At 37.7% G+C, this 26,425-nt stretch overlaps 1 protein-coding gene and 1 non-coding gene across 2 annotated transcripts; one reads left to right on the top strand and one right to left on the bottom strand.

Annotated features, from left to right (window-relative positions):
- Positions 1 to 3,395: 3,395 nt before the first annotated feature.
- LOC125608491 lies at positions 3,396 to 3,502 on the bottom strand. Its single transcript, XR_007339382.1, has one exon. It is a non-coding gene; the product is annotated as a small nucleolar RNA R71 (small nucleolar RNA).
- A 14,805-nt stretch (positions 3,503 to 18,307) lies between these two features.
- On the top strand, positions 18,308 to 21,835 carry LOC106438441 (transcription factor bHLH60-like). Its single transcript, XM_013879595.3, has 6 exons — positions 18,308 to 19,105; positions 19,186 to 19,302; positions 19,390 to 19,455; positions 20,445 to 20,513; positions 20,658 to 20,729; positions 21,430 to 21,835. The coding sequence occupies exons 1-6, from the start codon at positions 18,638 to 18,640 to the stop codon at positions 21,679 to 21,681; spliced, it is 1,044 nt and encodes a 347-aa protein (XP_013735049.1). The 5' UTR covers positions 18,308 to 18,637; the 3' UTR covers positions 21,682 to 21,835.
- The last annotated feature ends 4,590 nt before the right edge of the window (positions 21,836 to 26,425 follow it).

Below are 26,425 nucleotides of genomic sequence, written 5' to 3' on the forward strand. Positions count from 1 at the left end.
ATGTGAATTGGCTTCTAATAAATATATATGTTATGCTGCAAAAGCTGGTCGTATGAGTTATCAACTAACATAACTGGAACTAGATATGTTGAGTACGTTATGAGATGGGAACAATATCGATATGGCTCAATAGGCACCACCAGTTACCACATTATACTTATTAGTATCTCAAATTTCATGTGAAGCAACTTTATGACTTTTGAGATGTAGGTTGAGGTTTTTAAATGACAATCCATTGATTTCATCTTTTTGATTAGACATAACCTAGAAAGTATCTTTGCTAATTAAATGACCAAGTTAATGCTTGAAAAAGTTAATCTTAGGTACACATTAATGCATATGAAAATACACATTAATGCATATGAAAATGGTGATAGTCCAGTAGCGCTTGACGGAAATAAACCCAATACGGTGAATTATGGTTCGAACCCTGCAGGTTATATAGCTTTCGGCTCATTTGAATGTCCATGAGAAGATCTATTCGTGGGTTGTACCTCCACCGAAATTAGGTCTGTGTCTTTAACAGATCCAGATTTAACCCTTTACTTTTTACAAAAAAAAAAAATAGTGTTTCAATCTTAAAAGGAAAAATAAAGTAAAGAAAAATTCCTAAAGGTGCAGACTACACAGTCTACTACGTACACTCTACAGTGAAGAGAAAATCAGCTGTCCAACGAAATTATCATGTGAACAATGATGGTGGAAGTGTTTGGTTCTGCATCACTCGTTAGTCGTCACCATATAACATATCACTGGATCACTATATCGTTCGTTTGATCAAAAAAACAAATTAAGGATCACTATCGTTCGTTGTGCCATACATATGTACGATCTACGTGTGTAAACGTATACCGTAAAACATATCAACAACTATAGATATTTTTTTCATACCACTTAATCTAGGTTATATGGATAGATAACAAAAAAAAAAGATATCTTCCTCGTAAACAGTTTTTTTTTTTTGTTAAATGATTTTCTTAACAAAAATACACCTTCAAAATTTACAAAGAAGTCGAATGGAGATCAGACAAAAGTTAACATAAAACTTCTTCGAACTTTTGGTTTGGGAGCTGAAGTACGTCCATGATGTTTATTTGAGGCGCTTAATCATATTCAAAACACAGTTGTGGACATTCTTACAATCTTACAAATTTAAAGACTATGAAATGAACTCGACAAAATTGACGAGAAATATTTAAATTAATTGTTCATCTTCATAAATTATGATCGTTGATATCTTGCATATTTACATTGTTTTATCCATTTATTCATGTACATTTTCATCATATAGATTAGGACTTAGCCATGTCTAGGTTGCATTTTGCATGCATATGTCTCTATCAGGTATTTGAGTACCACATGGAATTTCTGGAGACATTTGGGTGCATTTGGAACTCAAAAGGAGGTGATTAGAGTGATCTTTGGACGAGCACTGCCGGAGCGACCTCTCGGAGCGACGGTATGAGGTCGCTGTGCACCACATCCCGGAGCGACTCATCCAGAGCGACTGCACAAGGTCGCTCGCGTTTTCACGTCTGGAGACACACATTTACACCTCGGAGCGACCTTCCAGAGCGACGTGCTGAAGTCGCTCCCGAAGCTCAGAGCGACCATACCAGAGCGACAGGGAGAAGTCGCTCGCGTTTTCATCACCCGGAGACGCGAGAACGAGCCCGGAGCGACCTCTCGCAGCGACACAGCGAGGTCGCTCCCGAAGCCTGGAGCGACTTGTCGGAGCGACGGGCTGAGGTCGCTCCGTGTTTTGTTTCTGCTCGAACTTGTGTTTTCTCAAGGGCATTTTGGTCATTTCATTATGCACGTTTTTATTTTCTAAACCTATGTTTTATTACTCTGTAAGCCACCAGGAGGCACATCATCTTTGTTCTTAGAAAACCACCAAAAACCTTTGGAAAGTGATCTCTTTGAATCAATTGATCAATTTTGTTATTGAAATTCTGTGTTCCTTTTATTTCCTGTATTTCTCTACATGATTAATCTGAAATCCAACATGGGTTTAAGAGGGATCATGGAGATTAGTGAGTAATCACCTTTTGAATTCATGGGTTAGGGAGATTAAGGGTGATTAGGTTAGAACTAAGATGTTTTAGTGTAGATCATTCATATTTCCTTGCTAGTAGAGTGAACATAAAGCATCTTCTGAGTTGGCCACTCAATTGTTGATCCTTAGGCATTTCTCACCCGAAAGGTGTTCGATGAAATGCCCGAGACAACTCTCCTAGGCTTTTAGCATGCTCTGCCAAAGACATTTGTTGTTAGAGATGCTAAGATAGCTAATAGACTTGTTAGTAATGATTGCTTTCATATATTCAACCAAAGACATTTGATGTTTGAATTGTGTTTAGTAAATGAACATTCATCTAGACATAGAGTTTGTTTAGGATTGCGTCTAAGCTTAAGGTTAATAGATTGATTGATCGTTTGCCATCTTTAGTTCGAAACTTGATCACCCGAGGTCTAATCCCTATATCCATGAGTTCTCTTTTCCAATAGTTAAGAAAGTATCATTTAGTTATTCCTTTTAATTAGTCATAGTTTAAAAACCCATCTAAATCATTGGTTGCACTTAGATTAAGTGATTACTTGCATTCTCAGTGCTTTGATATCTCTCAGAACTGGTTCGACAATCTTCTATACTACAACATTTGTCTTAGGAGCCTTGAAAACTCCTAACATCAAATTGGCGCCGTTGCCAAATTCTGAGTAGATTTAAACATTGAGATTTAGTCAATTGCTTGAGACTAAGTCATTTTTATTTTCTTTTGTTACTGACTCTTCTTCACCTCCCTTTAATCTACAGGTGTATGAACTTGAGGAGCAGGGGTCCATCAAACCTAGTTCCAAGAGCAGCAGACATCAGGGCTTTAGAGAGAGAGTGTACTAGAAAGAGAAGAGAAGAAGAACATCAGGCTCAATTGCAGAGACTGAACACTGACATGGGAGACGTTCATCAAGAAGATGCAGGCGTCAATGGCGCTAACAACAATGGCCCACCTAACCAACAGCGAGCAGCTCGCCCCATTGGCACTTACGACCGTCCCAACATTCATGGTCATAGATTGGGAATCCGAGCACCCGCCGTGGCAGCCAACAACTTTGAGATCAAGTCAGGACTCCTCAACGTGATTGAGAACAACAAGTATCATGGCTTGGCTCTAGAGGATCCATTTGATCACTTGGACAGGTTCGACAGCTACTGTGGGTTGTCAAAAACCAATGGTGTGTCCGAAGATGCCTTAAAGCTCAAGCTATTCCCTTTCTCTTTGGGGGATAAGGCACGTCAGTGGGAGAAGTCTCTACCCAGCGACTCCATTACCACTTGGGATGACTGCAAGAAAGCATTCTTGGAGAAGTTCTTCTCTACTTCAAGAACTGCTAAGCTGAGAAACGAGATCTCCAGCTTTCAACAGAAGGGCTTGGAAGGTTTCAGTGAAGCCTGGGAGAGATTCAAGGGCTATCAAGCTCAATGCCCACACCATGGTTTCTCTAAGGAGAGCTTGCTGAGCACATTCTACCGTGGTGCTCTCCCTAAGTACAGAGCCAGACTGGATACAGCTAGTAATGGGTTCTTCTTGGGGAGAACTGAGGAGGATGCAGAGGAGCTGGTTGACAACATGGTTAAGAGTGATGCAGTCTACAGTGGAGACCACGACAGAAGCAGTAGAACTGAGGATAAGCAAACGAGGAAGGAGTTGAAAGCTCTACAGGATAAGATAGACATCCTCCTTGCTGATAAAGCTACCCAAGAGCAGCTGCACTTTGTCGGCAACCCAAGCCAAGAGACACCAGCTGTTGTCCATGAAGTTGAGGGTTTGGAAGGTCAGGAAGAGCTGTGTTTCATCAACAACAATGGTAGCTGGTACAAGAAAGAACCCAACTTTCAGTACAACAACTACCAACAGAAGTCCTATTCCAACAACCAGCAGAGTGGTTATCAGCCTCGGAACAATCAGCAAGGCAGCTATCAACCTCAGCAGAACCCTCCTCCTGGTTTCAACAACAAGGGCAACCATTCTTCCCAACAACAATCTAATCCCTCTACCTCCACTCCTCAAGTCAGCAGCACTGATGCTCTACTGAAACAAATCCTGGAGTCTCAAACAAGAAGTGAGAAGCATGTTGGCTATGAGTTGAAGAATCTTCACTCAAAGATTGATGGGAGCTACAATGAGCTCAACAACAAGTTCAGAGCTTTGGAGAACCAGTTTGCTGCCATGAACACTCAACAAAATCGCCAACAAGGTTCTCTACCTGGAAAATCTGAGCAAAACCCCAAGGAAACCATGAAAGCTATCACTCTCAGGAGTGGTAAGGAGTTACCTCAGAGAACTCTCACCAAGGATGCTGAGAAACAAAGTGAGGGGGTTGCCATCACCATAGATGATGAAGTGGTGATTGTTGATGAGAAGATCAATGACGAGATCTTGGAAAAGATAGTGGAAGCAAAAGGAAAAGGAAAGGTTGGAGAAGAGAAGAAAACAGTTAAAGATGGTGAAGTCGTCACTCCTGCAAGTGAAAACTCTTTTGTTCCTCCTGCTATGAACCCAAGCTTCCATTCCCAGGTCGATTCAAGAGGCAGCTGCTAGAGAAGTACAAAGCTTTGTTTGACAAGCAAATGAGTGAAGTCCAGGTCACAATGCCCATTATTGATGCTTTCATGCTGATCCCTCAGTACAGCAAGTTCCTCAAAGATGCTGTAGCTGCAAAGAAGAAAGAGATGGAGGGCATGGTGATTCTCACTCATGAGTGCAGTGCTATCATTCAGAGACTGGTCATTCCAAAGAAGCTAGAAGATCCAGGATGCTTCACATTACCTTGTGCTCTTGGGCCTATGGTATTTGATAGATGTCTCTGCGATTTGGGAGCTAGTGTCAGCTTGATGCCCCTATCTGTTGCTAAGAAGCTGGGTTTCACTCAGTACAAGAAGTGTAGACTTTCTCTGGTATTGGCTGATCGTTCAGTAAGTACCCTGTGGGTATCTTAGAGGACCTCCCAGTGATGGTTGGAAATTATGAGATCCCTACAGACTTTGTGGTGCTTGAAATGGGTGAAGAAGCTCAAGATCCTTTAATCCTTGGAAGACCTTTCTTAGCCACAGCAGGAGCTATTGTTAATGTGAAAGAAGGCAAGATTGATCTCCATCTGGGTAAAGGGCACGTTCTGCATTTCGACATCAAGGAAGTAATGAGGAGGCCAACAGTTCAAGGACAAGTGTTCTACATCGAAGAGATGGATGCCCTTGCTGATGAACTCCTTGAAGAGTTGTCACTAGAGGACCCTCTACAGCATGCTTTAACTGTAGAGAAAGAGGCTGAGGTGATTGAGAACCTGGAGAGTACTGCCTATGGGATGATGCTGGATTCACACCAGGCGTTTTTCAGTAAGGACCAGTACGAGGAGCTTCCACAGATGGTTCACCAACAAGTCTCAGTCACTCAACGAGAGGACAACCAGCAGGATGACTGGAGTGAACTAAAGGCACCTAAAGTGGAGCTTAAACCTCTTCCCCATGGTGTAAGGTATGCATTCCTTGGTCCTAATGAAACTTACCCTGTCATTGTGAGTAGTGAACTTACTGAGAATGAGCTATCTGAACTTTTGAAAACACTTAAAAGATTTAGAAAGGCAATAGGTTACTCACTAGATGACATCAAGGGGATATCACCCTCTTTGTGCATGCATAGGATACATCTTGAGGATGAATCAATGACTTCTATCGAGCATCAAAGAAGGTTAAATCCTAACCTGAAGGATGTTGTAAAGAAAGAGATTCTTAAACTCCTAGATGCTGGTGTTATTTACCCTATCTCAGATTCTAAATGGGTATCACCTGTGCATGTTGTACCAAAGAAAGGTGGTATCACTGTGATCAAGAATGACAAGGATGAATTGATACCAACAAGAACCATCACAGGTCATAGAATGTGCATTGATTACCGAAAACTAAACTCTGCATCTAGAAAGGATCATTTTCCACTACCATTTATTGATCAGATGCTTGAGAGACTTGCAAATCACCCATTCTATTGTTTCCTTGATGGATACTCAGGATTTTTCCAAATCCCCATACATCCCAATGATCAAGAGAAAACGACATTCACATGTCCCTATGGCACCTTTGCATATCGAAGGATGCCATTTGGTCTATGTAATGCTCCAGCTACCTTTCAAAGGTGCATGATGTCAATTTTCTCTGATCTGATTGAGGATGTTGTGGAGGTATTCATGGATGATTTCTCTGTCTACGGATCTTCGTTTTCTGCTTGTTTGTCAAATTTGTGCAGGGTCCTACAGAGATGTGAAGACACCAACCTTGTGCTGAATTGGGAGAAGTGTCACTTCATGGTCAAAGAAGGGATTGTGCTAGGACACAAGATTTCAGAGAAGGGGATTGAGGTAGATAAAGCCAAAATCGATGTTATGGTTGGTCTGCCTCCACCAAAGACAGTGAAAGACATCCGGAGTTTTCTTGGTCATGCTGGATTCTACAGGAGGTTCATCAAGGACTTCTCCATGATCACTAGACCTTTGACCAGGTTGCTGTGCAAGGAAGCTACCTTCAGTTTTGATGTGGAATGTCTACAAGCTTTCAAGAAGCTGAAGGGTGAACTCGTTAGTGCCCCAATTGTCCAGCCACCTGATTGGGATCTCCCTTTTGAGATCATGTGTGACGCCAGTGACTATGCTGTGGGAGCTGTTCTGGGGCAGAAGAAAAATGGCAAAACCCATGTGATCTACTATGCCAGCCAAACCCTCAATGATGCTCAAATGAGGTATGCCACAACAGAGAAGGAGATGCTGGCAATTGTTTTTGCCTTTGAGAAGTTCAGGAGCTACTTGGTTGGGTCTAAAGTCATTGTCTACACAGATCATGCTGCCTTGAGACACCTTTTGGCCAAGAAAGATGCAAAACCCAGGCTTTTGAGGTGGATCCTTTTGCTCCAAGAGTTTGATATGGAGATCAAGGACAAACCTGGAGTTGAGAATGGAGTAGCTGATCATTTGTCCAGGTTGAGGATGGAGTCTGGTGTCCCTATTGACGAAGGACTTCCTGAAGAGCAGATCATGGCTATCGAAGGAGTGATAGCAGTTTGTGAGACTGGTAGGAAGCTGGAAGAGGTCAAAGCAACAGAGGAGAAAGAACCTTGGTATGCTGATCTGGTTAACTACCTAGCCACAGGGAGAGAACCTTTGAATCTTGTAGGCTATGCCAAGAAGAAGTTCTACAAGGATGTGAAAAGATATTACTGGGACGAGCCCTACCTCTACATTCTCTGCAAAGATCAGCTTTATAGGAGAGTGGTTGCAAATGAGGAGATTGATGGGATCCTTGCACAATGTCATGGATCATCCTATGGAGGACACTTTGCCACCTTCAAGACAGTTGCAAAAGTATTACAAGCTGGATTCTGGTGGCCACACATGTTCAAGGATACACAAGCCTTTGTTTCGAAGTGTGATTCTTGCCAAAGAAGAGGAAACATCACCAAGAGGAATGAGATGCCTCAAAATCCAATCCTTGAAGTTGAAGTGTTTGATGTCTGGGGTATTGACTTCATGGGACCATTTCCATCATCTTTGGGCAACAAATATATCCTTGTGGCTGTTGATTATGTCTCCAAATGGGTGGAAGCCATTGCAAGCCCCACCAATGATGCTAGAGTTGTAATCAAGATGTTCAAGAGCATCATCTTCCCAAGGTTTGGAGTTCCAAGAGTTGTAATCAGTGATGGAGGTTCCCACTTCATTAACAAACTGCTTGAGGGACTTCTCAAGAAGAACGGTGTGAAGCACAAGGTGGCAACTCCTTATCATCCCCAAACAAGTGGCCAAGTTGAGATTTCTAACAGGGAGATCAAGTCTATTCTGGAGAAGATTGTGGGGATTACAAGGAAGGATTGGTCCAATAAGCTTGACGATGCACTTTGGGCTTATAGGACAGCGTACAAGACACCACTGGGTACCACACCTTTCAACCTAGTGTATGGGAAAGCTTGCCATTTGCCAGTGGAGCTTGAGTACAAGGCACTATGGGCAATAAAGTTGCTGAACTTTGACATCAAGAGTGCCAAGGAGAAAAGGCTCTTTCAGCTACATGAGCTTGATGAGATAAGATTGGATGCTTTCGAGAACTCAAGAATCTACAAGGAGAAGACTAAGGCTTTCCATGACAAGAACATCCTGAAGAGAGAGTTTAAAGAAGGAGACCAAGTTCTTCTCTACAACTCTAGGCTGAAGTTGTTTCCAGGAAAGCTTAAGTCAAGGTGGTCCGGTCCTTTCAAGGTCAAGGAGGTTAGATCATATGGAGCAATAGTTTTGTGGAGCACTAATGGAAGAGACTTCACAGTCAATGGACAAAGGGTTAAGCTCTACATGGCTACTGCACCAGAGGAAGATGGGGTTTCAACTCCACTGTCTGATCCTACCCCGGCCTAATCTAAAAGGAGGCAAAGTCAAGCTCGAGACTTAAAACAAGCTCACTTGGGAGGAAGTCCCATGCGTATCCTTGTATATATTGCATTGGTGTTTTTCACCTTTTTCATCTTATTGCATAAAAAAAAAAGAGAGAAGTTGTGTGCAGGTGCTTGATCGGTTCATTTTGAGCAGGAGTCGTGCGTGGGAGCGAGGTCTTAGAGCGACACCTCAAGGTCACTCCAGCTGGGAGCGAGGTTTCTAGAGCGACACTTCAAGGTCGCTCGCGGTTTTGTCGAAACACGACGCGAGGAAACGACTCGGGAGCGACCTTTCCCAGCGACACCCTCACGTCGCTCCCGACCCGGTCCAGGTAAGTTTCCTAACTCTAAACCCCGGTTTGATTCAAGTAAACCGACCCTAGACCACCCTAAACCAAACCGGACGACCCTAAACCTACCCCAACCCTGCGACTCCAACTCTATCCCTCTCCCCTCCTCTCACAAACTCACAAACTCTCTCAAACTCATCCACACCAAAATCCCCAAAACTTTCTCAATTCTCACCCAAATCAACTGCTTCTTGTTTCTAAATCCAAGCTTTCGCCCCTGTAGTCTATTCCTCACCACCCATTCACCATTTCCTTTCATCCAGAGCAAGGTATTGAGTTTTAAAATTCAAATTCGTAGGTCCATGAACCCTAGAATTTGAAAGTCGAAATTTGGTCCTGTTCTTGCTAGATTGTGGTGAAATAGACTAGGGAAAGCTTATCTATCATGTTGGGTTGTTGAATTAACTGTGAAATTGAGTTTAATTTGCACTTTGGCAAAATTAGGGTTCATGGATTTGGGGATTTTTCGAATTTGACCTTAATTGAGTGTGTTTGCGGGTGTACTAGATGCGTTAAGATGTTACATTGTTGCATTGTGTTGAACTTGAGTTTAAACTGAAAAATTCATTTGTTAAGTTCATTCTTGCAAAATGTTCGCTTGCAAAGTCTTCTTTTTCTTCACTTCCATCTACTTATCCCTTTCCAAGTTTGTAACTTTTCAGGTGAAAATGGTTAAGAAGACAAAGGGCAGGTTGGAAGCTGAGAGGCAAGAAGCCGAAAATCAAAAGTTTGCACTAAGAGGAAAGGCTTTAACCAGCGAGCCAACTGGCTCAGGGACGCAGCGGACTGTGCGACAGCAGATGTTGGCTGCAAGGAAATCGAAAGAACACGAGAAGAGGGCAGGGAAAAGTGTAGCAGTTCCCACCCATGAGGAAGGTGAAACTGAGAGTGATGATGAGCCAGCACCTACGAAGAAAGCCAAGATGTCAAAGGGCAAAGGGGTTGCTGTTGATCGAGACAGGGCGAAAACTCCATCTGTGGAGGAGCTGTATGATCATTTGAAGAATGGAGTCACCTGGGCTCCAACCAGGTTCGCCGACCTCATTTGCTGAAGGAGTTGGGTCTAGACTCTGATATTGAGGCAATGCTGGGACATTTGAAGATGCCAAAACTCCTCACCATGGCTTATCCTTTCTACAAGGATGTCACTTGTCAGTTCCTATCCTCTCTTGTGGTCACTTACCACGACACGGCGCATGTGAGGCAAGGATGGGGAAAAATCACGTTCAAGGTCAATGGAAGGGAATACAACATGAACTTCAAGGACATTGGGAGGGTCATGGGGTTCCAAGACCTAGAAGACCACTCACTTCCCAAGTGTGAGAACCTCCCCACAGAGCTTTGGAAGTTGATCACTGGAAACAGGCACTCTACCGGGGCTGACAAGAACTCACACATCCGACACCCGTCTGTACGCTACCTCCACAGATTGCTAGTCCATGCTTTCTACCCACGGAAGCAAGCTGGTAATGTTACTGAGGAAGACATGCGACTGCTCTGTCCGGCTATCCGTCCTTACGCTCAACCTGGAGTGTTACCCCTTCCCAGCACTGATATCTATGCTACCTTTGGGATGGTCAGTTTCTTTGTGGGCCGTCTCGAACACTACAGAGACTGGGCGTGGTACACCACTGATTCGCGCCCAAAGATGGGGATAGGCGGAATGATCACACCACTGCTCCAATTTCTGAATGTTCCCTTGGGAAAGGACGCAGCGGGGCCTAGGTTCATTGATGGCACCTACTTGAGGATTGCCACCTATTTCAGTGGGATGTATGGGAAGGACTACGTCTACCACTACTACTTGCAGGGCAAGCCAGTCGAGGTGGTTCTTCCAAACCGGAACCTGACGAGTTTAGAGATACCAGGAGCTGTCAGCTTCAACATTCCCCAGGAGTACTTTCTCGGAGAACACGGGCCTCTCGATCCAATTCAAGCAGCTTCATCAAGGAGAAGGAGTGTCCCTACGCAACCTGACCCGCCTGTTGCAGACACGTCTGAGCATATCTATGGACCTCCGCGCTACTACTTCAAGCCCCATGACGGAGTCCTTCCCCCTGGAGCTCTCCGTGATGCTCATGACCACATTGGTCGTCTCCAGAGGTGGAACAAAGCTCAGGACAGAACGATAGAAAAGCTGAAGGATAAGTGCAAGGCGCTCAGCAAGACTGTGAAGAAGCAGGCAAAGACTTCAGCCAAGTTCATGAAGAAAGTAGCTGATGTCTTAACTAGGGGAGGAATAGCTGGATGTAGCTCAGCCGATTTCGCTTTCGCGAACACCTCAAACCCCCAGCCCCCACCCCCGCCTGATGCTCTTGGCTTCCCCCTCACTGCTGCGCAGCTTCAGCGTAAGTGGAGGAACCCACCCACTCAACCTTCCACTTCCGGCAACAAATCCCCATCCCTCGCTTCTTCTGACAGTGAGCACGAGATTGACGAGGTTGAGAGCCAGCCATGGTATGGAGGCTCCGGTTCAGCATCCGGTGGTTACTACACCACCTTCCCTCCTGACGACGACGATGCTGGGGCATCTGCCCCCACCTATTATCCATAGGAGGTACTTCTTTCTCTCCCTTGTATATACCATTTCATTTTTGCATATTAGTTTTCTTCTCGGTATCTCCTTCTTTCTTTGACAACACAGAGACTGTGTAACTCAAGTTTGGGGGAGGTACCAAGCATTTGATCATGTTTGCTTTGATTGTGTTTCATTTGAGTCATGCATTGCCACACCTATTTGCATTTAAAAAAAAAAAAAAAGATTTTTCATTTAGTTTGCATCATTTGCACCATTAGGAGAGTCTAGAGCATATAGGTTGCATTCACTTGTATTGGGAGCAATGATTTTAAATGCCTTGTAAAGAACACTACGTTGCACCATTGAGTAGCCTGCACCTCTCGAAAAGACTTGTATGTTTCGAGCCTTGAAAACTCTTCTTGAAACTTGTTGATTGCTGAAACTCAGTCTTTGAAGCCAACTACAACCTTATTAGAAATGAATGAACTTAATGCTTCTTGCTTAGGGTCCCTTGTGTACTGAGTCATGGCTATACACACTGGAGTTGTCACATCTTTTATGCCAATCTTTTTGACAAACTCTAGTGGTAGACCACTCCCAAAACCTTTCCTTCCTTTTAAGCTTTCATTGTTTGATGAGTGAGGCCTTCTTCGGAAAGTCTTACATGCGCATAATGTTGAGAGTATCGGGAACGACAATGCTTGATCTTCATTTTTGCTAGATTGGACACTCTATTGTCTAGCTATAGGTGGGAGGGTGAGTGTTGTGATCATGATTTGGGAGAAATAAAAAATAAAAAGGATAGACTCTTTGTGCTTAAGTGAATTGATTTTCTGGGATAAGTAGAGAACCTCTGGCTCTAGTTTTGAAAAGTCTTGGCCCCCAACCTAAAAAAAAAAAAATATAAAAAAAAAAAAAAAGAAAAGAAATCGAAAAAAAAAAAAAAAAAAAGAAAGAAAAGGGGGCTAGCAAAGTTGTTAAGAGCTAAGAAATGTTTTGAGGTTGTAGAAAAATCCCTTGTAGATTTCAAAAAGAAAGAGTTAAAGTTCTTAAGATCTTTTGGTGAGAGATGTGAGTTGGGTTTGACATTTGGGAATGATTGTGTAATGGTATGTTTGGGAAAAGGGTAGAACAATGGAGATTGAGCATTGTATGCATGAGTTGGTCCCTTTCTTAGATATATTATGTGCAATGTCAAGGCTACTTGTTTTGAGAGTAAACCACCTTAAAGATCATATGTTTTGAACCTCTTGAATCACTTGAATAAAAGCCTTCCCTTACCCAACCAAGTGACTTGGACCAACGGACCATTTGCAAGAATTCACCTGATGTTTTGTGCTTAATGAATGTGAGAGTTGGTTGATTTGAATGTGTGGATGCTTGATGATGAGTGTAGGGACAAAAGGATTTGAGATAGGCCTAGAGAAGCTAGAGTGTAATAAGAGAGTGTGCTAATTATATTCGCTAGTTGTGTTTCTTTTGGCTATGAGCTCCCACCTTCAAACCTCTCTCCTTGCAAGTTCTAGAAAGTTCACTTGAGGACAAGTAAAAGAACAAGTTTGGGGGAGTTGATATCTTGCATATTTACATTGTTTTATCCATTTATTCATGTGCATTTTCATCATATAGATTAGGACTTAGCCATGTCTAGGTTGCATTTTGCATACATATGTCTCTATCAGGTATTTGAGTACCACATGGAGTTTCTGGAGACATTTGGGTGCATTTGGAGCTCAAAAGGAGGTGATTAGAGTGATCTTTGGACGAGCACTGCCGGAGCGACCTCTCGGAGCGACGGCATGAGGTCGCTGTGCACCACATCCCGGAGCGACTCATCCAGAGCGACTGCACAAGGTCGCTCGCGTTTTCACGTCTGGAGACACACATTTACACCTCGGAGCGACCTTCCAGAGCGACGTGCTGAAGTCGCTCCCGAAGCTCAGAGCGACCATACCAGAGCGACAGGGAGAAGTCGCTCGCGTTTTCATCACCCGGAGACGCGAGAACGAGCCCGGAGCGACCTCTCGCAGCGACACAGCGAGGTCGCTCCCGAAGCCTGGAGCGACTTGTCGGAGCGACGGGCTGAGGTCGCTCCGTGTTTTGTTTCTGCTCGAACTTGTGATTTCTCAAGGGCATTTTGGTCATTTCATTATGCACGTTTTTATTTTCTAAACCTATGTTTTATTACTCTGTAAGCCACCAGGAGGCACATCATCTTTGTTCTTAGAAAACCACCAAAAACCTTTGGAAAGTGATCTCTTTGAATCAATTGATCAATTTTGTTATTGAAATTCTGTGTTCCTTTTATTTCCTGTATTTTTCTACATGATTAATCTGAAATCCAACATGGGTTTAAGAGGGATCATGGAGATTAGTGAGTAATCACCTTTTGAATTCATGGGTTAGGGAGATTAAGGGTGATTAGGTTAGAACTAGGATGTTTTAGTGTAGATCATTCATATTTCCTTGCTAGTAGAGTGAACATAAAGCATCTTCTGAGTTGGCCACTCAATTGTTGATCCTTAGGCATTTCTCACCCGAAAGGTGTTCGATGAAATGCCCGAGACAACTCTCCTAGGCTTTTAGCATGCTCTGCCAAAGACATTTGTTGTTAGAGATGCTAAGATAGCTAATAGACTTGTTAGTAATGATTGCTTTCATATATTCAACCAAAGACATTTGATGTTTGAATTGTGTTTAGTAAATGAACATTCATCTAGACATAGAGTTTGTTTAGGATTGCGTCTAAGCTTAAGGTTAATAGATTGATTGATCGTTTGCCATCTTTAGTTCGAAACTTGATCACCCGAGGTCTAATCCCTATATCCATGAGTTCTCTTTTCCAATAGTTAAGAAAGTATCATTTAGTTATTCCTCTTAATTAGTCATAGTTTAAAAACCCATCTAAATCATTGGTTGCACTTAGATTAAGTGATTACTTGCATTCTCAGTGCTTTGATATCTCTCAGAACTGGTTCGACAATCTTCTATACTACAACATTTGTCTTAGGAGCCTTGAAAACTCCTAACATCAATCGTATTAGTTAACGTTGTTACCACTTACAAACGTGAAGTTATTGTCCTTCCTCGTAAGAAAACATCTGGTTCAATGGTTATTTCTTGATGATCCCAAAGAGAGTTGAAGCAGATAAGCTGGCAGACATCAGACCTATTTCTTTGTGAGATATCGTCTACAAATGATCTCTAAAATTTTAGCTTGCAGGCCGCAAAAAATTACATCAAAGATGGTTTCAAATATTCAACAGGAATTTATTAAATACACTTTTTACAAAAAAATTTCTTGCAATGTAAATGGTCCAAAATTTAGACAAATCAAGTATTTCGAAGCAAGGTCTTCTAAGTGGACTTAAGCAAAACTTTTGATTTGGTAGCTTGGGACGAACGAACGACAATACCAGCAAATAAACAATCCAAATCAAAACGTGCTAAGATTTGTTTTTGCCAGAAAACATGCTAAGATTTCCAACAAAGTTTATACTAATATATGCAAACTGTAAATGGATGTTTAAAAATAATAAAATAAATGAAATGTTTTTTTGGTTAACATTAAATGTTTACACAACCATGGCTGAACTAATTAAATGTGATAATGTTTTCACAACCATATTTATTTTGTATTTTTTTAACTCTATAGTTTACTTACAAGTTTTGATCATCACAAAACACAATTTAATCATAAAAATATATTAAAACTTAAAATTGAAAATTATCATGAAAAGCTCCTTTTCAAAAAGAAAAAAAAATCATTACACATAAACAATTAAAGCAACTCATAAGAGATATTATCCACCTAATATGGCGAGGAGCCAAAATTAGTCAAATTATGAACTCACCGGAACATCTATATTATTAAAACATAAACATTGTGTTGAACCTAACCTTTATTTGTAAGTTTTTAAATTAAATACACGTTTCTATTTTATAGTAAAATCTACATTAAATCACTAATGTTTTTTTTATAATACTATTCATGTTTTCAAACAATATATTTTTATACTACTATTCATGTTTCCAAACAACACTAAATTAATCTTTTGTCCAAACAATATAAAATATCAAAACACATCTTTTAAAGATTTTCTAACAATTTTATTTCAAATTATTTAGATAAATTAAATATTTGAAAAAATCAAATAATTTATAAACCAACAAAAATAAATAGAGCTTATTTTTACAGGTTTAAATACTACAAAAAATTTCATTCAATAAATATTATTTTATTTATATATACTAACTAATGGTTATATCAATTATTTAAGTAACATAATTTAATAATAGATATTACATAATATATAGAAACATTATACATTGTACAATAAATATAATAACAAAAATAATTATGAAAATGTTCAAAATATATTTTAATAAATAAAATAATGCTTAACACTAATTGTTAACAACAAGTTGGTACTGATTATAATATAAATTATTAACAAGATAAATTAGACAAAACAATTAATAAAATTAATTAAGCTATATAAAAGGAGTAATGATCAAGACATATTTATAGTTTTTAATTATTTTATATCTATCATTTTTTCTATAATGTTTTTATAAGAACATCATAATTTCATACAATTGCAAAACAATGAACTTTAAAATTTGGATTAAAAGGTGAAAAATTATGAAACTATAGCGGTTTAAATCAAATTTTATTACATATCGGTGATCCATCGGTTCAATCAGTTAGTCTCGAAATTTAGTAATTTTTTAAGATATGGATATTTTTAAAAGCCTAAATCGAATCGAATCACCAGGTTAACAGTTTGACGCGGATCCAGGTCGAATTTAAAAAATGTTGTTTAAATACAAAAATATTTTAAATAGTTCACACAAATTTTTACAAATTAACAAAATATTTGTTAAGTTATTAGTGGAATTTTTATATGTCATACACCATACATCAAAACTAGTTTGTTAAGTTATTAGTGGAATTTAAAAATATTGTTTAAATACAAAAATATTGTTTAAATACAAAAATATTTTAAATAATTTAGTTTTGTTTAAACAGAGAAAATGTACGTGGATCCCATGCATGTCAGGTTTATAACAGCTGTCGAATAATATTTCTATGTCATACACCATACATCAAAACTAAAATGTATATGTACTCAATAAAATACATTTTCATTAAAACACAAAAAGAAAAACCATTTAAATATGTGAAGAGTGGAATCCCCACAACACTCCACTCTGAAGAGTCTTAATGGGCCAGCGTCACGTGGTTAGCACGCGGATCCAGGCCCACTTATTAACTAATGATCCAAAGTTCTTAAACGTACCTTTTATTCTTTTTTTTTTTTTGTTCAAAAAACGTACCTTTTATTCATCGCTCAAAATTTCTTTTGTCACGAATACTCCACAAAACATTTGCAGTCCCTCGCCCCATGTGACCATGTCCATCATTTTATTTCATCACGATCTCAACATGCTATGTTGAAGGTTTTTAATTATGATATGGTACTAGTCTTCTAGAAATATAAAATTAGCTTAAAATGACATGAGGTTTTATCGATATATATATAGTTATATTCGCATATATATGGCTTATCATGTTTGACCAAAAAAAAGGCTTATCAAGTTTCGTGAAACATGCAGTTTTCTAACTACTTCAAACTTCCTGATCAATCCCCGCCTAATTTTGCTTATTGATAATGACTTAAGCGTGTTTCATATTCTGGTTGACATCATATATACAATCATATATAAATATCTTTTATATATTCAGATTAAATTTGAATGTGTATAAATGTGTATTTCACACGTACGTAATGTGGTTGGTTACAGAATTGGCTATGAACTCTACACATAAATTTCTCAACTCCAAAGAAGTAATGGACGTTGGGAGAGTAAGTAACGTTGCCAAACTGGACATGCCAAAAACGATTGTATGTACCTCCCCTCTTTGATTGAGACTTTACTACACCAAACCTTACACACCAAGAGGTGATGAATCGCTTTAAAAGATCTTATGGTATGATATTAGAACAAATATATAATATTCTAAGAGATTATTGAACTTGTTTGCTTTTTATATTCGTTTTCATTACAAAACCCACAATATCAGAGCATTTCCAATGTAAAACTCCATTTTTTCTTTCAAAATGGAGTAAAAGTGAAAATGGAGTAAAATTACTCCAACCCTACTCTATTTCCCACTCTATTATGGAGTGATGAACAAACAAAAAATAAACTACTCCATTTATGGAGTAAATTTCATTATGAAGTGAAATATGGAGTTGGGTTAGAGCATTTCTTACTTCATATCTACTTTTACTCTATTTTAGAGGAAAAAATGGAGTTGGGATGGAGATGCCCTCAGCGCACAACGCAGTTAAGTAAACTACTAGTCGATAATAAAAGATCGTTTCTAATCCATTACAAGTTTTACTGTAGCTATATACGCTAAAAAGGCAAATAGACTTATTATTGTGAAATTGCTTTTTTATCAAAAAAAAGTCAAGAAAACTATTTTACGTTTTCGAAAGTTTTATACAGTAGTAGTAACATTTTTGTTCACACCGAAATCCGTGAAAAGTGAAAAGCTGATATACCCCATTTATGGCATTAACTGGTGATAATAATAATATACGACGCATTTACTGATTTTATAATTTCAACTTATAATATACTAGTATAGGTCAGAGACAGCAGGCTGGTCCTGCGGAGGGAAGAATAAATCAAATCCACCAATGGGATTAAATTTGTGCCGTTATCTGGTACGACCTATAAATGATTTATATTCAATAAATATATTTGAAAAAAAAAGAAATATTTAAAATAATATTAAGAATTTATTTTCAAATTAACATTAATGTGACTCTTAAAAAATCAGTAATAACAAAAATTAAAGATAATCAGTGAAAATATAAATCATCAGATAAAGCCCAAAAGGCCCAACTAATATCGTATTTAAAAAAAAAAACATACCGTACAATAACCGAAACAGGTTTCTCTCTCTCTCTCTCTCTCTCTCTCTCTCTCTCTCTCTCTCTCTCTCTCTCTCTCTCTCTCTCTTGTTTATTTAACAGAACAGCTTAACGTTGCTTTCGTCCTACTCAAAATTGGCTAATAGAGTAAAAAGCTTTTCTTATTTTTCTCCCAGACAAGACAGAGAAAGAAAGAGTCTCTCTTACAGAACAACAACAATTCCTTCTTCTTGAAGTCTTCTGGAAGCTCTGTAAGAAAGAAAGAAAGAGCGATTTCAATTTATCTACTCAATCCTCTCTCTCTCTCCTTGGTTTCAGACATCGGCGTCAGACGGTGGTGTTGTGTTTATGGATCTGTCTGGAAGATTTGGAGCTAGATCCGGCGACGGTGTACCGTTCCGGGAAGCAACAGCTCTTGAATCGCTTCACCTCGGCGGCGGCGGCGAAGAGTTTCGGCAAATGGTACCTCCGGAAAACGCCGGCGGGTTCACGGCGTTGCTTGAGCTTCCGCCTACACAAGCCGTGGAGCTTCTCCATTCGTCTTCTTCTTCTGCTTCTCAAGCGACGACGCTTCACTCTCTCGGGACATTGAGTTTTCCTTCTAACCCACTCCTCATGGAGCGAGCATCTCGTTTCTCGGTGATTGCCACTGAGAATCAGCAAAACGGAAATGTCTCCGGCGAGACCACGACGACGAGCTCTGTACCTTCTAACGAACACATTAAGACCGAGCCTGCTGAGACCGAGACTTGTGATCAAGCGGCTGTGGAGAAGCAGAGCAATCGATGTGGCAAGAGGAAAGAACTCGACAAGAAGGTGAGAGAGAGAGAGAGACACAAAGTTAGTTTGTTTACATTCTGTTCCAGACATTCATTCATTGTCCCTAACATGTCTAGGTGAAAAGCTCGACGAAGAAGAAGAGCAAAAGCTCTGAAGAGAACGAGAAGCTGCCGTATGTTCATGTTAGAGCTCGGCGTGGTCAGGCAACAGATAGTCATAGCTTAGCAGAACGAGTAACTTTTGCATCTCTCACAAATCTTTATCATTTTTTTAAAATGTTAATCAGTTGATTAATCGCTAATATTTTTTTTGGATTATAGGCAAGAAGGGAGAAGATTAATGCAAGAATGAAATTACTACAAGAACTGGTCCCTGGCTGTGATAAGGTTTGTCTCTCCAGATATTTGACGTTAATAATCAAATACGCTAATTAATCATTACATCTTGATTTTGTGACAATATTTCTTTAATAGATTCACCCTAAAAGTAAGAATATTGTATAGTTTTTATGATTTAGTTAAGGGTCTTAATCATTCTTTTTTTTTGTTCTCACTAAAAAGTGGATTGCTTAATTGCTTTTTAATGAAGAAAAGTGGTTTCTGGTGTGATAAAGTTGCCAGTTAGGTAATTATGTAATTCCTTAGGTACATACTTAGCTTTAAGGTTAAAACTAGTCACACGGACGTGAGTGGAGATGGCATTTTTCCTCTTCTCAATGTGTGCTTAATGTATTAGAGAATGACCTTAGGAAATGGAGATGCTAGCTGTAATGTGCCATTAAGGTTTTGGGTTTAGGGGACATATTTTGGTGGAAAGATCAAAGTGTGTTATGGGGTCCATCTAGTTGCAAGCTTTCTATGGAACGTGAGGAAGGGGTAGTATCGTCTCTAACACGTTAGGTATCTATCAAGAGAAAATGAGACAATGACTCTTAGAAGGACGATTAAAGCAAAGGATCCTTTACAAAAAATGATATTGATTCTGAGTCCCACATACCTAATTAGTTGGAAACATGGATGTGACACTCCCCCCCCTAGACAACTAATTTAATCAAATCCAACCCTTATGTTAGAAGTTAGCAGCAATTATTGGTGAGATGAATGGAGATTTTTTGGTTTTTATTGGTGAGCAGTGTGAGTACTTGATTGATTGTTTCATGAACCACTAGAGTACTAATTTCTTTTGAAAGTGATAAAGTTTAATTGTGATTGGGTATGCCTTTTATGTTTAGCTTTAGATTAAAGAATCATCTTCTTGATGTTTCTTTCACAGTGAATTTTAGAATCTTGGTGTCTTAACAAAGAGGTAGCTAGCTGCTCTGTAAGGAATGAACCTAACATGAATCCTAAGCTCACCAGAAAGTTTTGACCTGCAGATTCAAGGTACCGCGTTGGTGCTGGATGAAATCATTAACCATGTCCAGTCTCTACAACGTCAAGTAGAGGTAAGACTTTCCGTGGTCCAGTTTTGTTATTTATACCTATATATATTGTACAATAGCCTTAAAAGACACAACCAAAATGTCAACTCAAAATGAATAGGTTTGTGTGTCACAGTCTCATCAAAGTTTAACTTGTTTTTTCTACAGATGCTATCAATGAGACTTGCTTCGGTAAACCCTAGGATCGACTTCAATCTCGACACGATATTGGCTTCAGAAGTAAGTGTCTTCACTTAGGTCCCTCTTAATACTCGTGTTTCTTATTTGAGTAAGCTATATGAAACTATACCTCTTTGAGTAGCTTCTAGTTTATATCACAAAAGGAGAAAATATTTGTGTATTTATTGATACAAACATTAATTTAGACCATTTTAGAGCAAGGCGTAGGAAGATCAACGTCTAGTCTTATGAAGGAAAACTCAGGGAAAGTAAATACACAACACACACACCGTACAAATTTACAGTACACACAAACAGCTTAGTGTGTCAAAACTAGGGCCACCGCTGTTCTGTAAACCTTTCTGTGTGTTTCTGTGACTTATGTCGGATGTGTATATTGCTGAGCTTTGATGGTTTAATTTTTTTATTTTTTCCCTCATTAATGTTTGTGGGTCTCTTCCAAAGATCTTGTTGTTTCAAAGTTTTTTCTTTTTTCGCCTATCTAATCTCATTCAATCTACAAATACCAGACTTAAATTTTTCTCACCAAAAATCGTTTGGAACAAAGTTCATAAATGCTTGTACATACCAATAAATAGTCATGGTCCCTCTCATTAAGCCTTGTTCTTGTAGTATAATAATAAACACATCAACAATAGTTGACTTCTTTTGACTAGATCAAGATCTCTATGAATGAATGATCCCTGAGCTGATATCTTTTCCGGGTTTGGCTCCTTTTTCTTCTTTCTTTCTTTCACAGAACGGTTCTTTAATGGATGGGAGCTTCAGCGGTGCAACAATGCAGCTAGCGTGGCCTCTTCAAGTGATGGAGACAGAACAGTCCTATCATCACCGGCAATTGCAACAACCACCATCACAGCAATGGCCTTTCGATGGCTTGAACCAGCCGGTTTGGGGAAGAGAAGAGAATCAAGATCATGGCAATGACCACAACAATTTGATGGTTGGTTCTGCTAGTTTGCACCCAAACCAGGTCAAAATGGAGTTGTAAGTTTGGGGGAAAACAGTAGATTATGAATGTGTAAATATGTCAAATAAGCTTTTGTCTCTACATATATATTATAAATATATAAGAATTTGATATCTGTTAAGAAGGTATTAGTCATTTGATTCGGAGGACAACTGGTATATAATAATTTCCTACTTTTACCAGATTTTCACAATATATAATCTAGAACATGTCTGTGCTACTGCTCAATTAGTAGATTATATTCTCATTTTAATTTGGTGAAAATCTTCAAATTAATTCCATGAAAGACGATAAATAATCGATTAAATTCTTATTGGCTAATTTTACACAGCAATAAAAAACATCATACATATTTTTGTTTATTAAAGGAGCAAAGTCGATATGGTATGGGAAACAATAATAACTAGATTTTGATCCGCGTTTTCTAAGCGTTGGTTTGTTTTCGTTAAAAATATTGTTTTAAATGAAATTTTATATGATGATGTGTATGAGCATAATCATTTGTACGGAACATCGATTAAGAAGGAAAGCTTGAAAATACAGTATTTAAATAAACAACATTGGTATATACGGAGTTAATGTGTTTTTAGGATGTGTTTTAATTTGAAAATAAAATTTGTATATTTAATTTTAAACATATTAGTAAACCTAAGTAAATTTATATAGCAACAATTAATTCCAATTACAAATAATTTTCCTGTATATTAACTATCAATATAAAACCATTAATATAAAATATTATTTATTTTTGATAACGAATATAAAATTTTTAAAACAAAATATTGTTAGATGTTTTATTTTGTAGACATATATCTCATTAGAGTTATTATAGATGTGCTTTTGGTTTTATATACTTTTAACTAATTGTTTTCTATAGATTTTTGTAAGCCCAACATGTTTTAAATGTATTGTGTTCTATAATATTGTGTAGAACATGTTTGGTCTGTCAAATATATAGTTTTTTATTAGTGGTTTAGATGTGGCCTAAGAAATATAGGTAGCTAAATATACTGTTATATTTTGTTATTGGGTTAATAGATGGTATGACCAAATAATTGTTACTTAAATAAAAGGGTACAATAACCTTGTAAGTAGATTTTTTTCAGAGTGATTCTCTTTTAATAGAATAGACTAGATTTTGATCCGCGTTTTCAAAGCGCGGGTTTATTTTTGTTTTTTTTCCAATTGATAAATATTTAGTAAATGTCACATTTTCCTATATTTGTGTTTTATTTTATAAAAGACTTAAAAATTTTATCTTTATTTATCGTATTTCATTTTAAATGACTATTTATGTTTAAAAAATTAAACTTTATTTTTTTAATGAATTAAGTTGGTATAACTCTAATAAATTAATTTTATTATGGGGTTAATATTTTAATTAAAAAATTATATACTTTTAATAAAGATTTATACTTTTCAATAAAAAATTTAATTATTTTTATGAATGCTTAAATTATATTAAGAAAAAAAAATAATAATAATTAAGAATAGTTGAAAAAAATTATTTGAACTTAGACTCAATGGCCCAAAGGAAAAAAAAAGTGAGAATTGAATCTGATTTTTTAATAGGTCCAAATGGCCCAAGAGATATTTGATGTAGGTTGGATCCAAAAATAATGACCCAATATAGATGTGTTATTAATATTACTTAATTGCCCTTGATGAAACATGCAATATTAGTAAAGGAAAACACATGCTAAGGTAATTATGACAATATGATCCTGCTTTAATAGTATAGATATTTGAGCTGACGTAATAGATAAGGAGAGATTCAAATATAAATACATACAAAAAGTGTGTTATTACAAGAAAAAAGAAGAAGAGACACCCTAAGGCTTTGACTGGTATAGCTGTAATATCCCGAGCTATGATATGTGAAAAAATATTTAAGAGAATTGATTTGACTATCTATGTCACCAAAGTTGACTTACTTTCTCTGGAGCATATCCTGAAAGAACTCCAGAGTTAAGCGTGCTTGAGCTGGAGTAGTGGAAGGATGGGTGACCTATCGGGAAGTGATTCGCGATAGCATGCAAGTGAGGTCAGAGTATGGAAAAAGGTCGGGTGGTGATTGCAGAGTCAGTAAACAATGATTTCGAGTCTTTAGAAAAATTAACGGACCGATCGCTGGAACGGGATGGGTCCACGGGCCGAGAGAGCGGGCGTGGGTGTCCTATTAGCCGTGAGCGGGTCGGGGCGTTACATTAGCATTAGCATTAGCATTATACTCTACATTATCCAATCAACAATTGTTAGAAAAACATTTACTAAATGTTAATGCTCTCCAAATGCTCTATGGCCAATGCTCTCATATGAAGCTTTAGAAGAGCATTTGCATTTATAATTTATAAAATTAAGGAAACTATATATAATTACTTAATTTATTTTATTTAATAATATCATAAAATTAATTTTATATCCAGAAAATAAAATTTTGATTTCCAAAATTAATTTACAATAAAAATATTTTTTTTTAAAATAGTATTTCACATTTAAATATTAATTAATTTATATAATTTAATTTATATAATTTAATATATACAATCTAATTTATTTTAAATGTGAAAAATTATTTTAAAAAATAGATATTTTAATATTTTTTGATATAAACATAATTTTTAAATTATTAAATAAAATAAATCAATTATATATCATTTTAATTTTATATGTTAATATATATATATATTAGAAATATATTCATTAAAAATAAATATATTATATATTATATATTAATTTTATAATAATTTTAAATAGCATACACATATTGCTCTACCAATCATCTAATTACACAGTTTATCAAAAGCATACAGCTCATGCAGCATATTGCTTCTATAGCATACTGCTACTGCTAATGCTAATGCTCTAGCTAGCAATTAAGGCCTAAGCTAAATTAAAGAAAAGAGAAAGAGAGACGCAATAGAGTTGGAACAACTACCACTTGTTCTTGTAGAAGAGTTCTGACAGAAACCTGAAATAAAATCGATTCACATCTGTTTCTAAGCAACAAAACTCGATGATCAAATCAAAATACTTTGCATGAAGACATCTAGTCAGAGTGCAGTCACGAGTTCCTAATATCCGTCTAGGCGGTGATTTTCACAATGAATCATATCCTTATCCTTGTCTACGGACTTTGGAATCACATTGTTCATTCACAAAGGTCAATTATATTCCCAAACCCAGTAGATGAAGTCTTGCAGTTACTAGAAGCTGTTATAGTATTGTTTGCAACTACGACTTATGAAAAGTGATCTATGTGTTCAATCAAGCGATTAGATGGTTTAGATTTCTTCCTCAAGCTAAGTTCAACAAATCAACTACATTAGATAAAATATAAATAGTAAAGTCTCACTTTATATTATTTTCTCTTCATGTAAGTATGTGAAAAAAGGTGTTATTATATGCTATGAAACAAAATTTGAGAGGCGAGACTAATTTTTTGGCTCACCAAGCTGGCACCATAAGCTGAAATGATCTAGCAACTACATTCTTCTGCATAATCTTCAGAATTGCTAATTTGTAAATGTTTTCCAACAAGTTTTCAGGATTATGTTATGGCATCAATGTTGTATCATGTGAAATGCTTCTCTTCCCTTTTTTCTTCTGTCCATGTAGGAAGTTCAACGCTTGTGCAGTTTTTTGGGTGAGTGGTTAGATTGCTCTGAGTATCGAATTTGTTTTTACATGGGCAAGAGAATGCTAGAGTATCTTTTCTGTCATCATCCATTTGAGAAGCATAATTCTGATTATCAGCCGCAAAAGAAAGCTCGCCGTCAACATCATCATGCCTCTTGCGATCTAAACATACGTACTGGGAGGAGTTTCTGCGAACTTGGAATCTACTTCTGGCTATGACTTAGATACTTTGGTAGAACCAGAAATCATCTTCTCAGCGATTGATGTCTTCGGTGGATCTTCTGCATCAAGAGAATCAAGATCACAAATTAGTTTACGATTATTATTCTAATCAGTCGTCTCTAAAAGGGAAATCTGTAACCTTACTTTTCCTAATTGAAATCTCTAAAAATAGTAGAGAATTACGATCGCAAGAAGTCTAGTAACGGTGGGCAAATAAACCGAATCCCAAAATCCGAATCGAATCAGGTCCACTAAATTGAATCCGAACCCGACGTAAATACCAATTGAATCATATTTTATGGTATTTCGGGTTATGAGTATTATCTGAACCGAACCCGAACCTAAATTGATGCCCAATAGAACCCGAAAGATTCATTTTTTTTTTAAAAACTTGTATTTAACATGATCTCAATTCCTAATATGTATCCAAAATACACTAAGATATTATTGAACATCTAAAATAATTATGTATTACATGAAGGTTGATGGTTGAAGGTGGCGGTTGAAGTTTGAAGTTCTTAGATTTTAATTTTGTTTTCATTTAATAATGTTTCTAATTTCATGAGAACTTGGTTTTCGTTTTATGCTTTCATTTTTTTGGTTTTCTTTCTATCAATAACTATGTTTACCTTTCGTTTGATTTTGAATGATCACGTGTGATGTTTCTTTCTTATTTTTGAATCGATTTTACTTTTGTTTTGGTTACAAAATATGTATAAATCAGGTATCTTTTAATCGAAGAACCAATTTTACTTATTTTTTTTACAGAGACGACACATATCAGTTATTTTTAAGCCAAAGAACCAATTGGGACCCGAACCCGAAAGTACATCGGATTGTACCGGTTTGTTGAAGATTTACTAATCCCGACCCGAACCGACAGAATCCGAACCGGTACAAAACC

The sequence above is a fragment of the Brassica napus genome, chromosome A4 (assembly GCF_020379485.1).
Source record: "Brassica napus cultivar Da-Ae chromosome A4, Da-Ae, whole genome shotgun sequence".
Taxonomy (NCBI): domain Eukaryota; kingdom Viridiplantae; phylum Streptophyta; class Magnoliopsida; order Brassicales; family Brassicaceae; genus Brassica; species Brassica napus.

Excerpts from the sequence above, each read along its gene's own strand:
- LOC106438441 (XM_013879595.3), top strand. The coding sequence starts at position 18,638 with ATGGATCTGTCTGGAAGATTTGGAGCTAGATCCGGCGACGGTGTACCG. Across the intron at positions 19,303-19,389 it reads GTCATAGCTTAGCAGAACGA|GCAAGAAGGGAGAAGATTAA; the intron begins GTAACTTTTGCA and ends TTTGGATTATAG. Across the intron at positions 20,730-21,429 it reads ACACGATATTGGCTTCAGAA|AACGGTTCTTTAATGGATGG; the intron begins GTAAGTGTCTTC and ends TTTCTTTCACAG.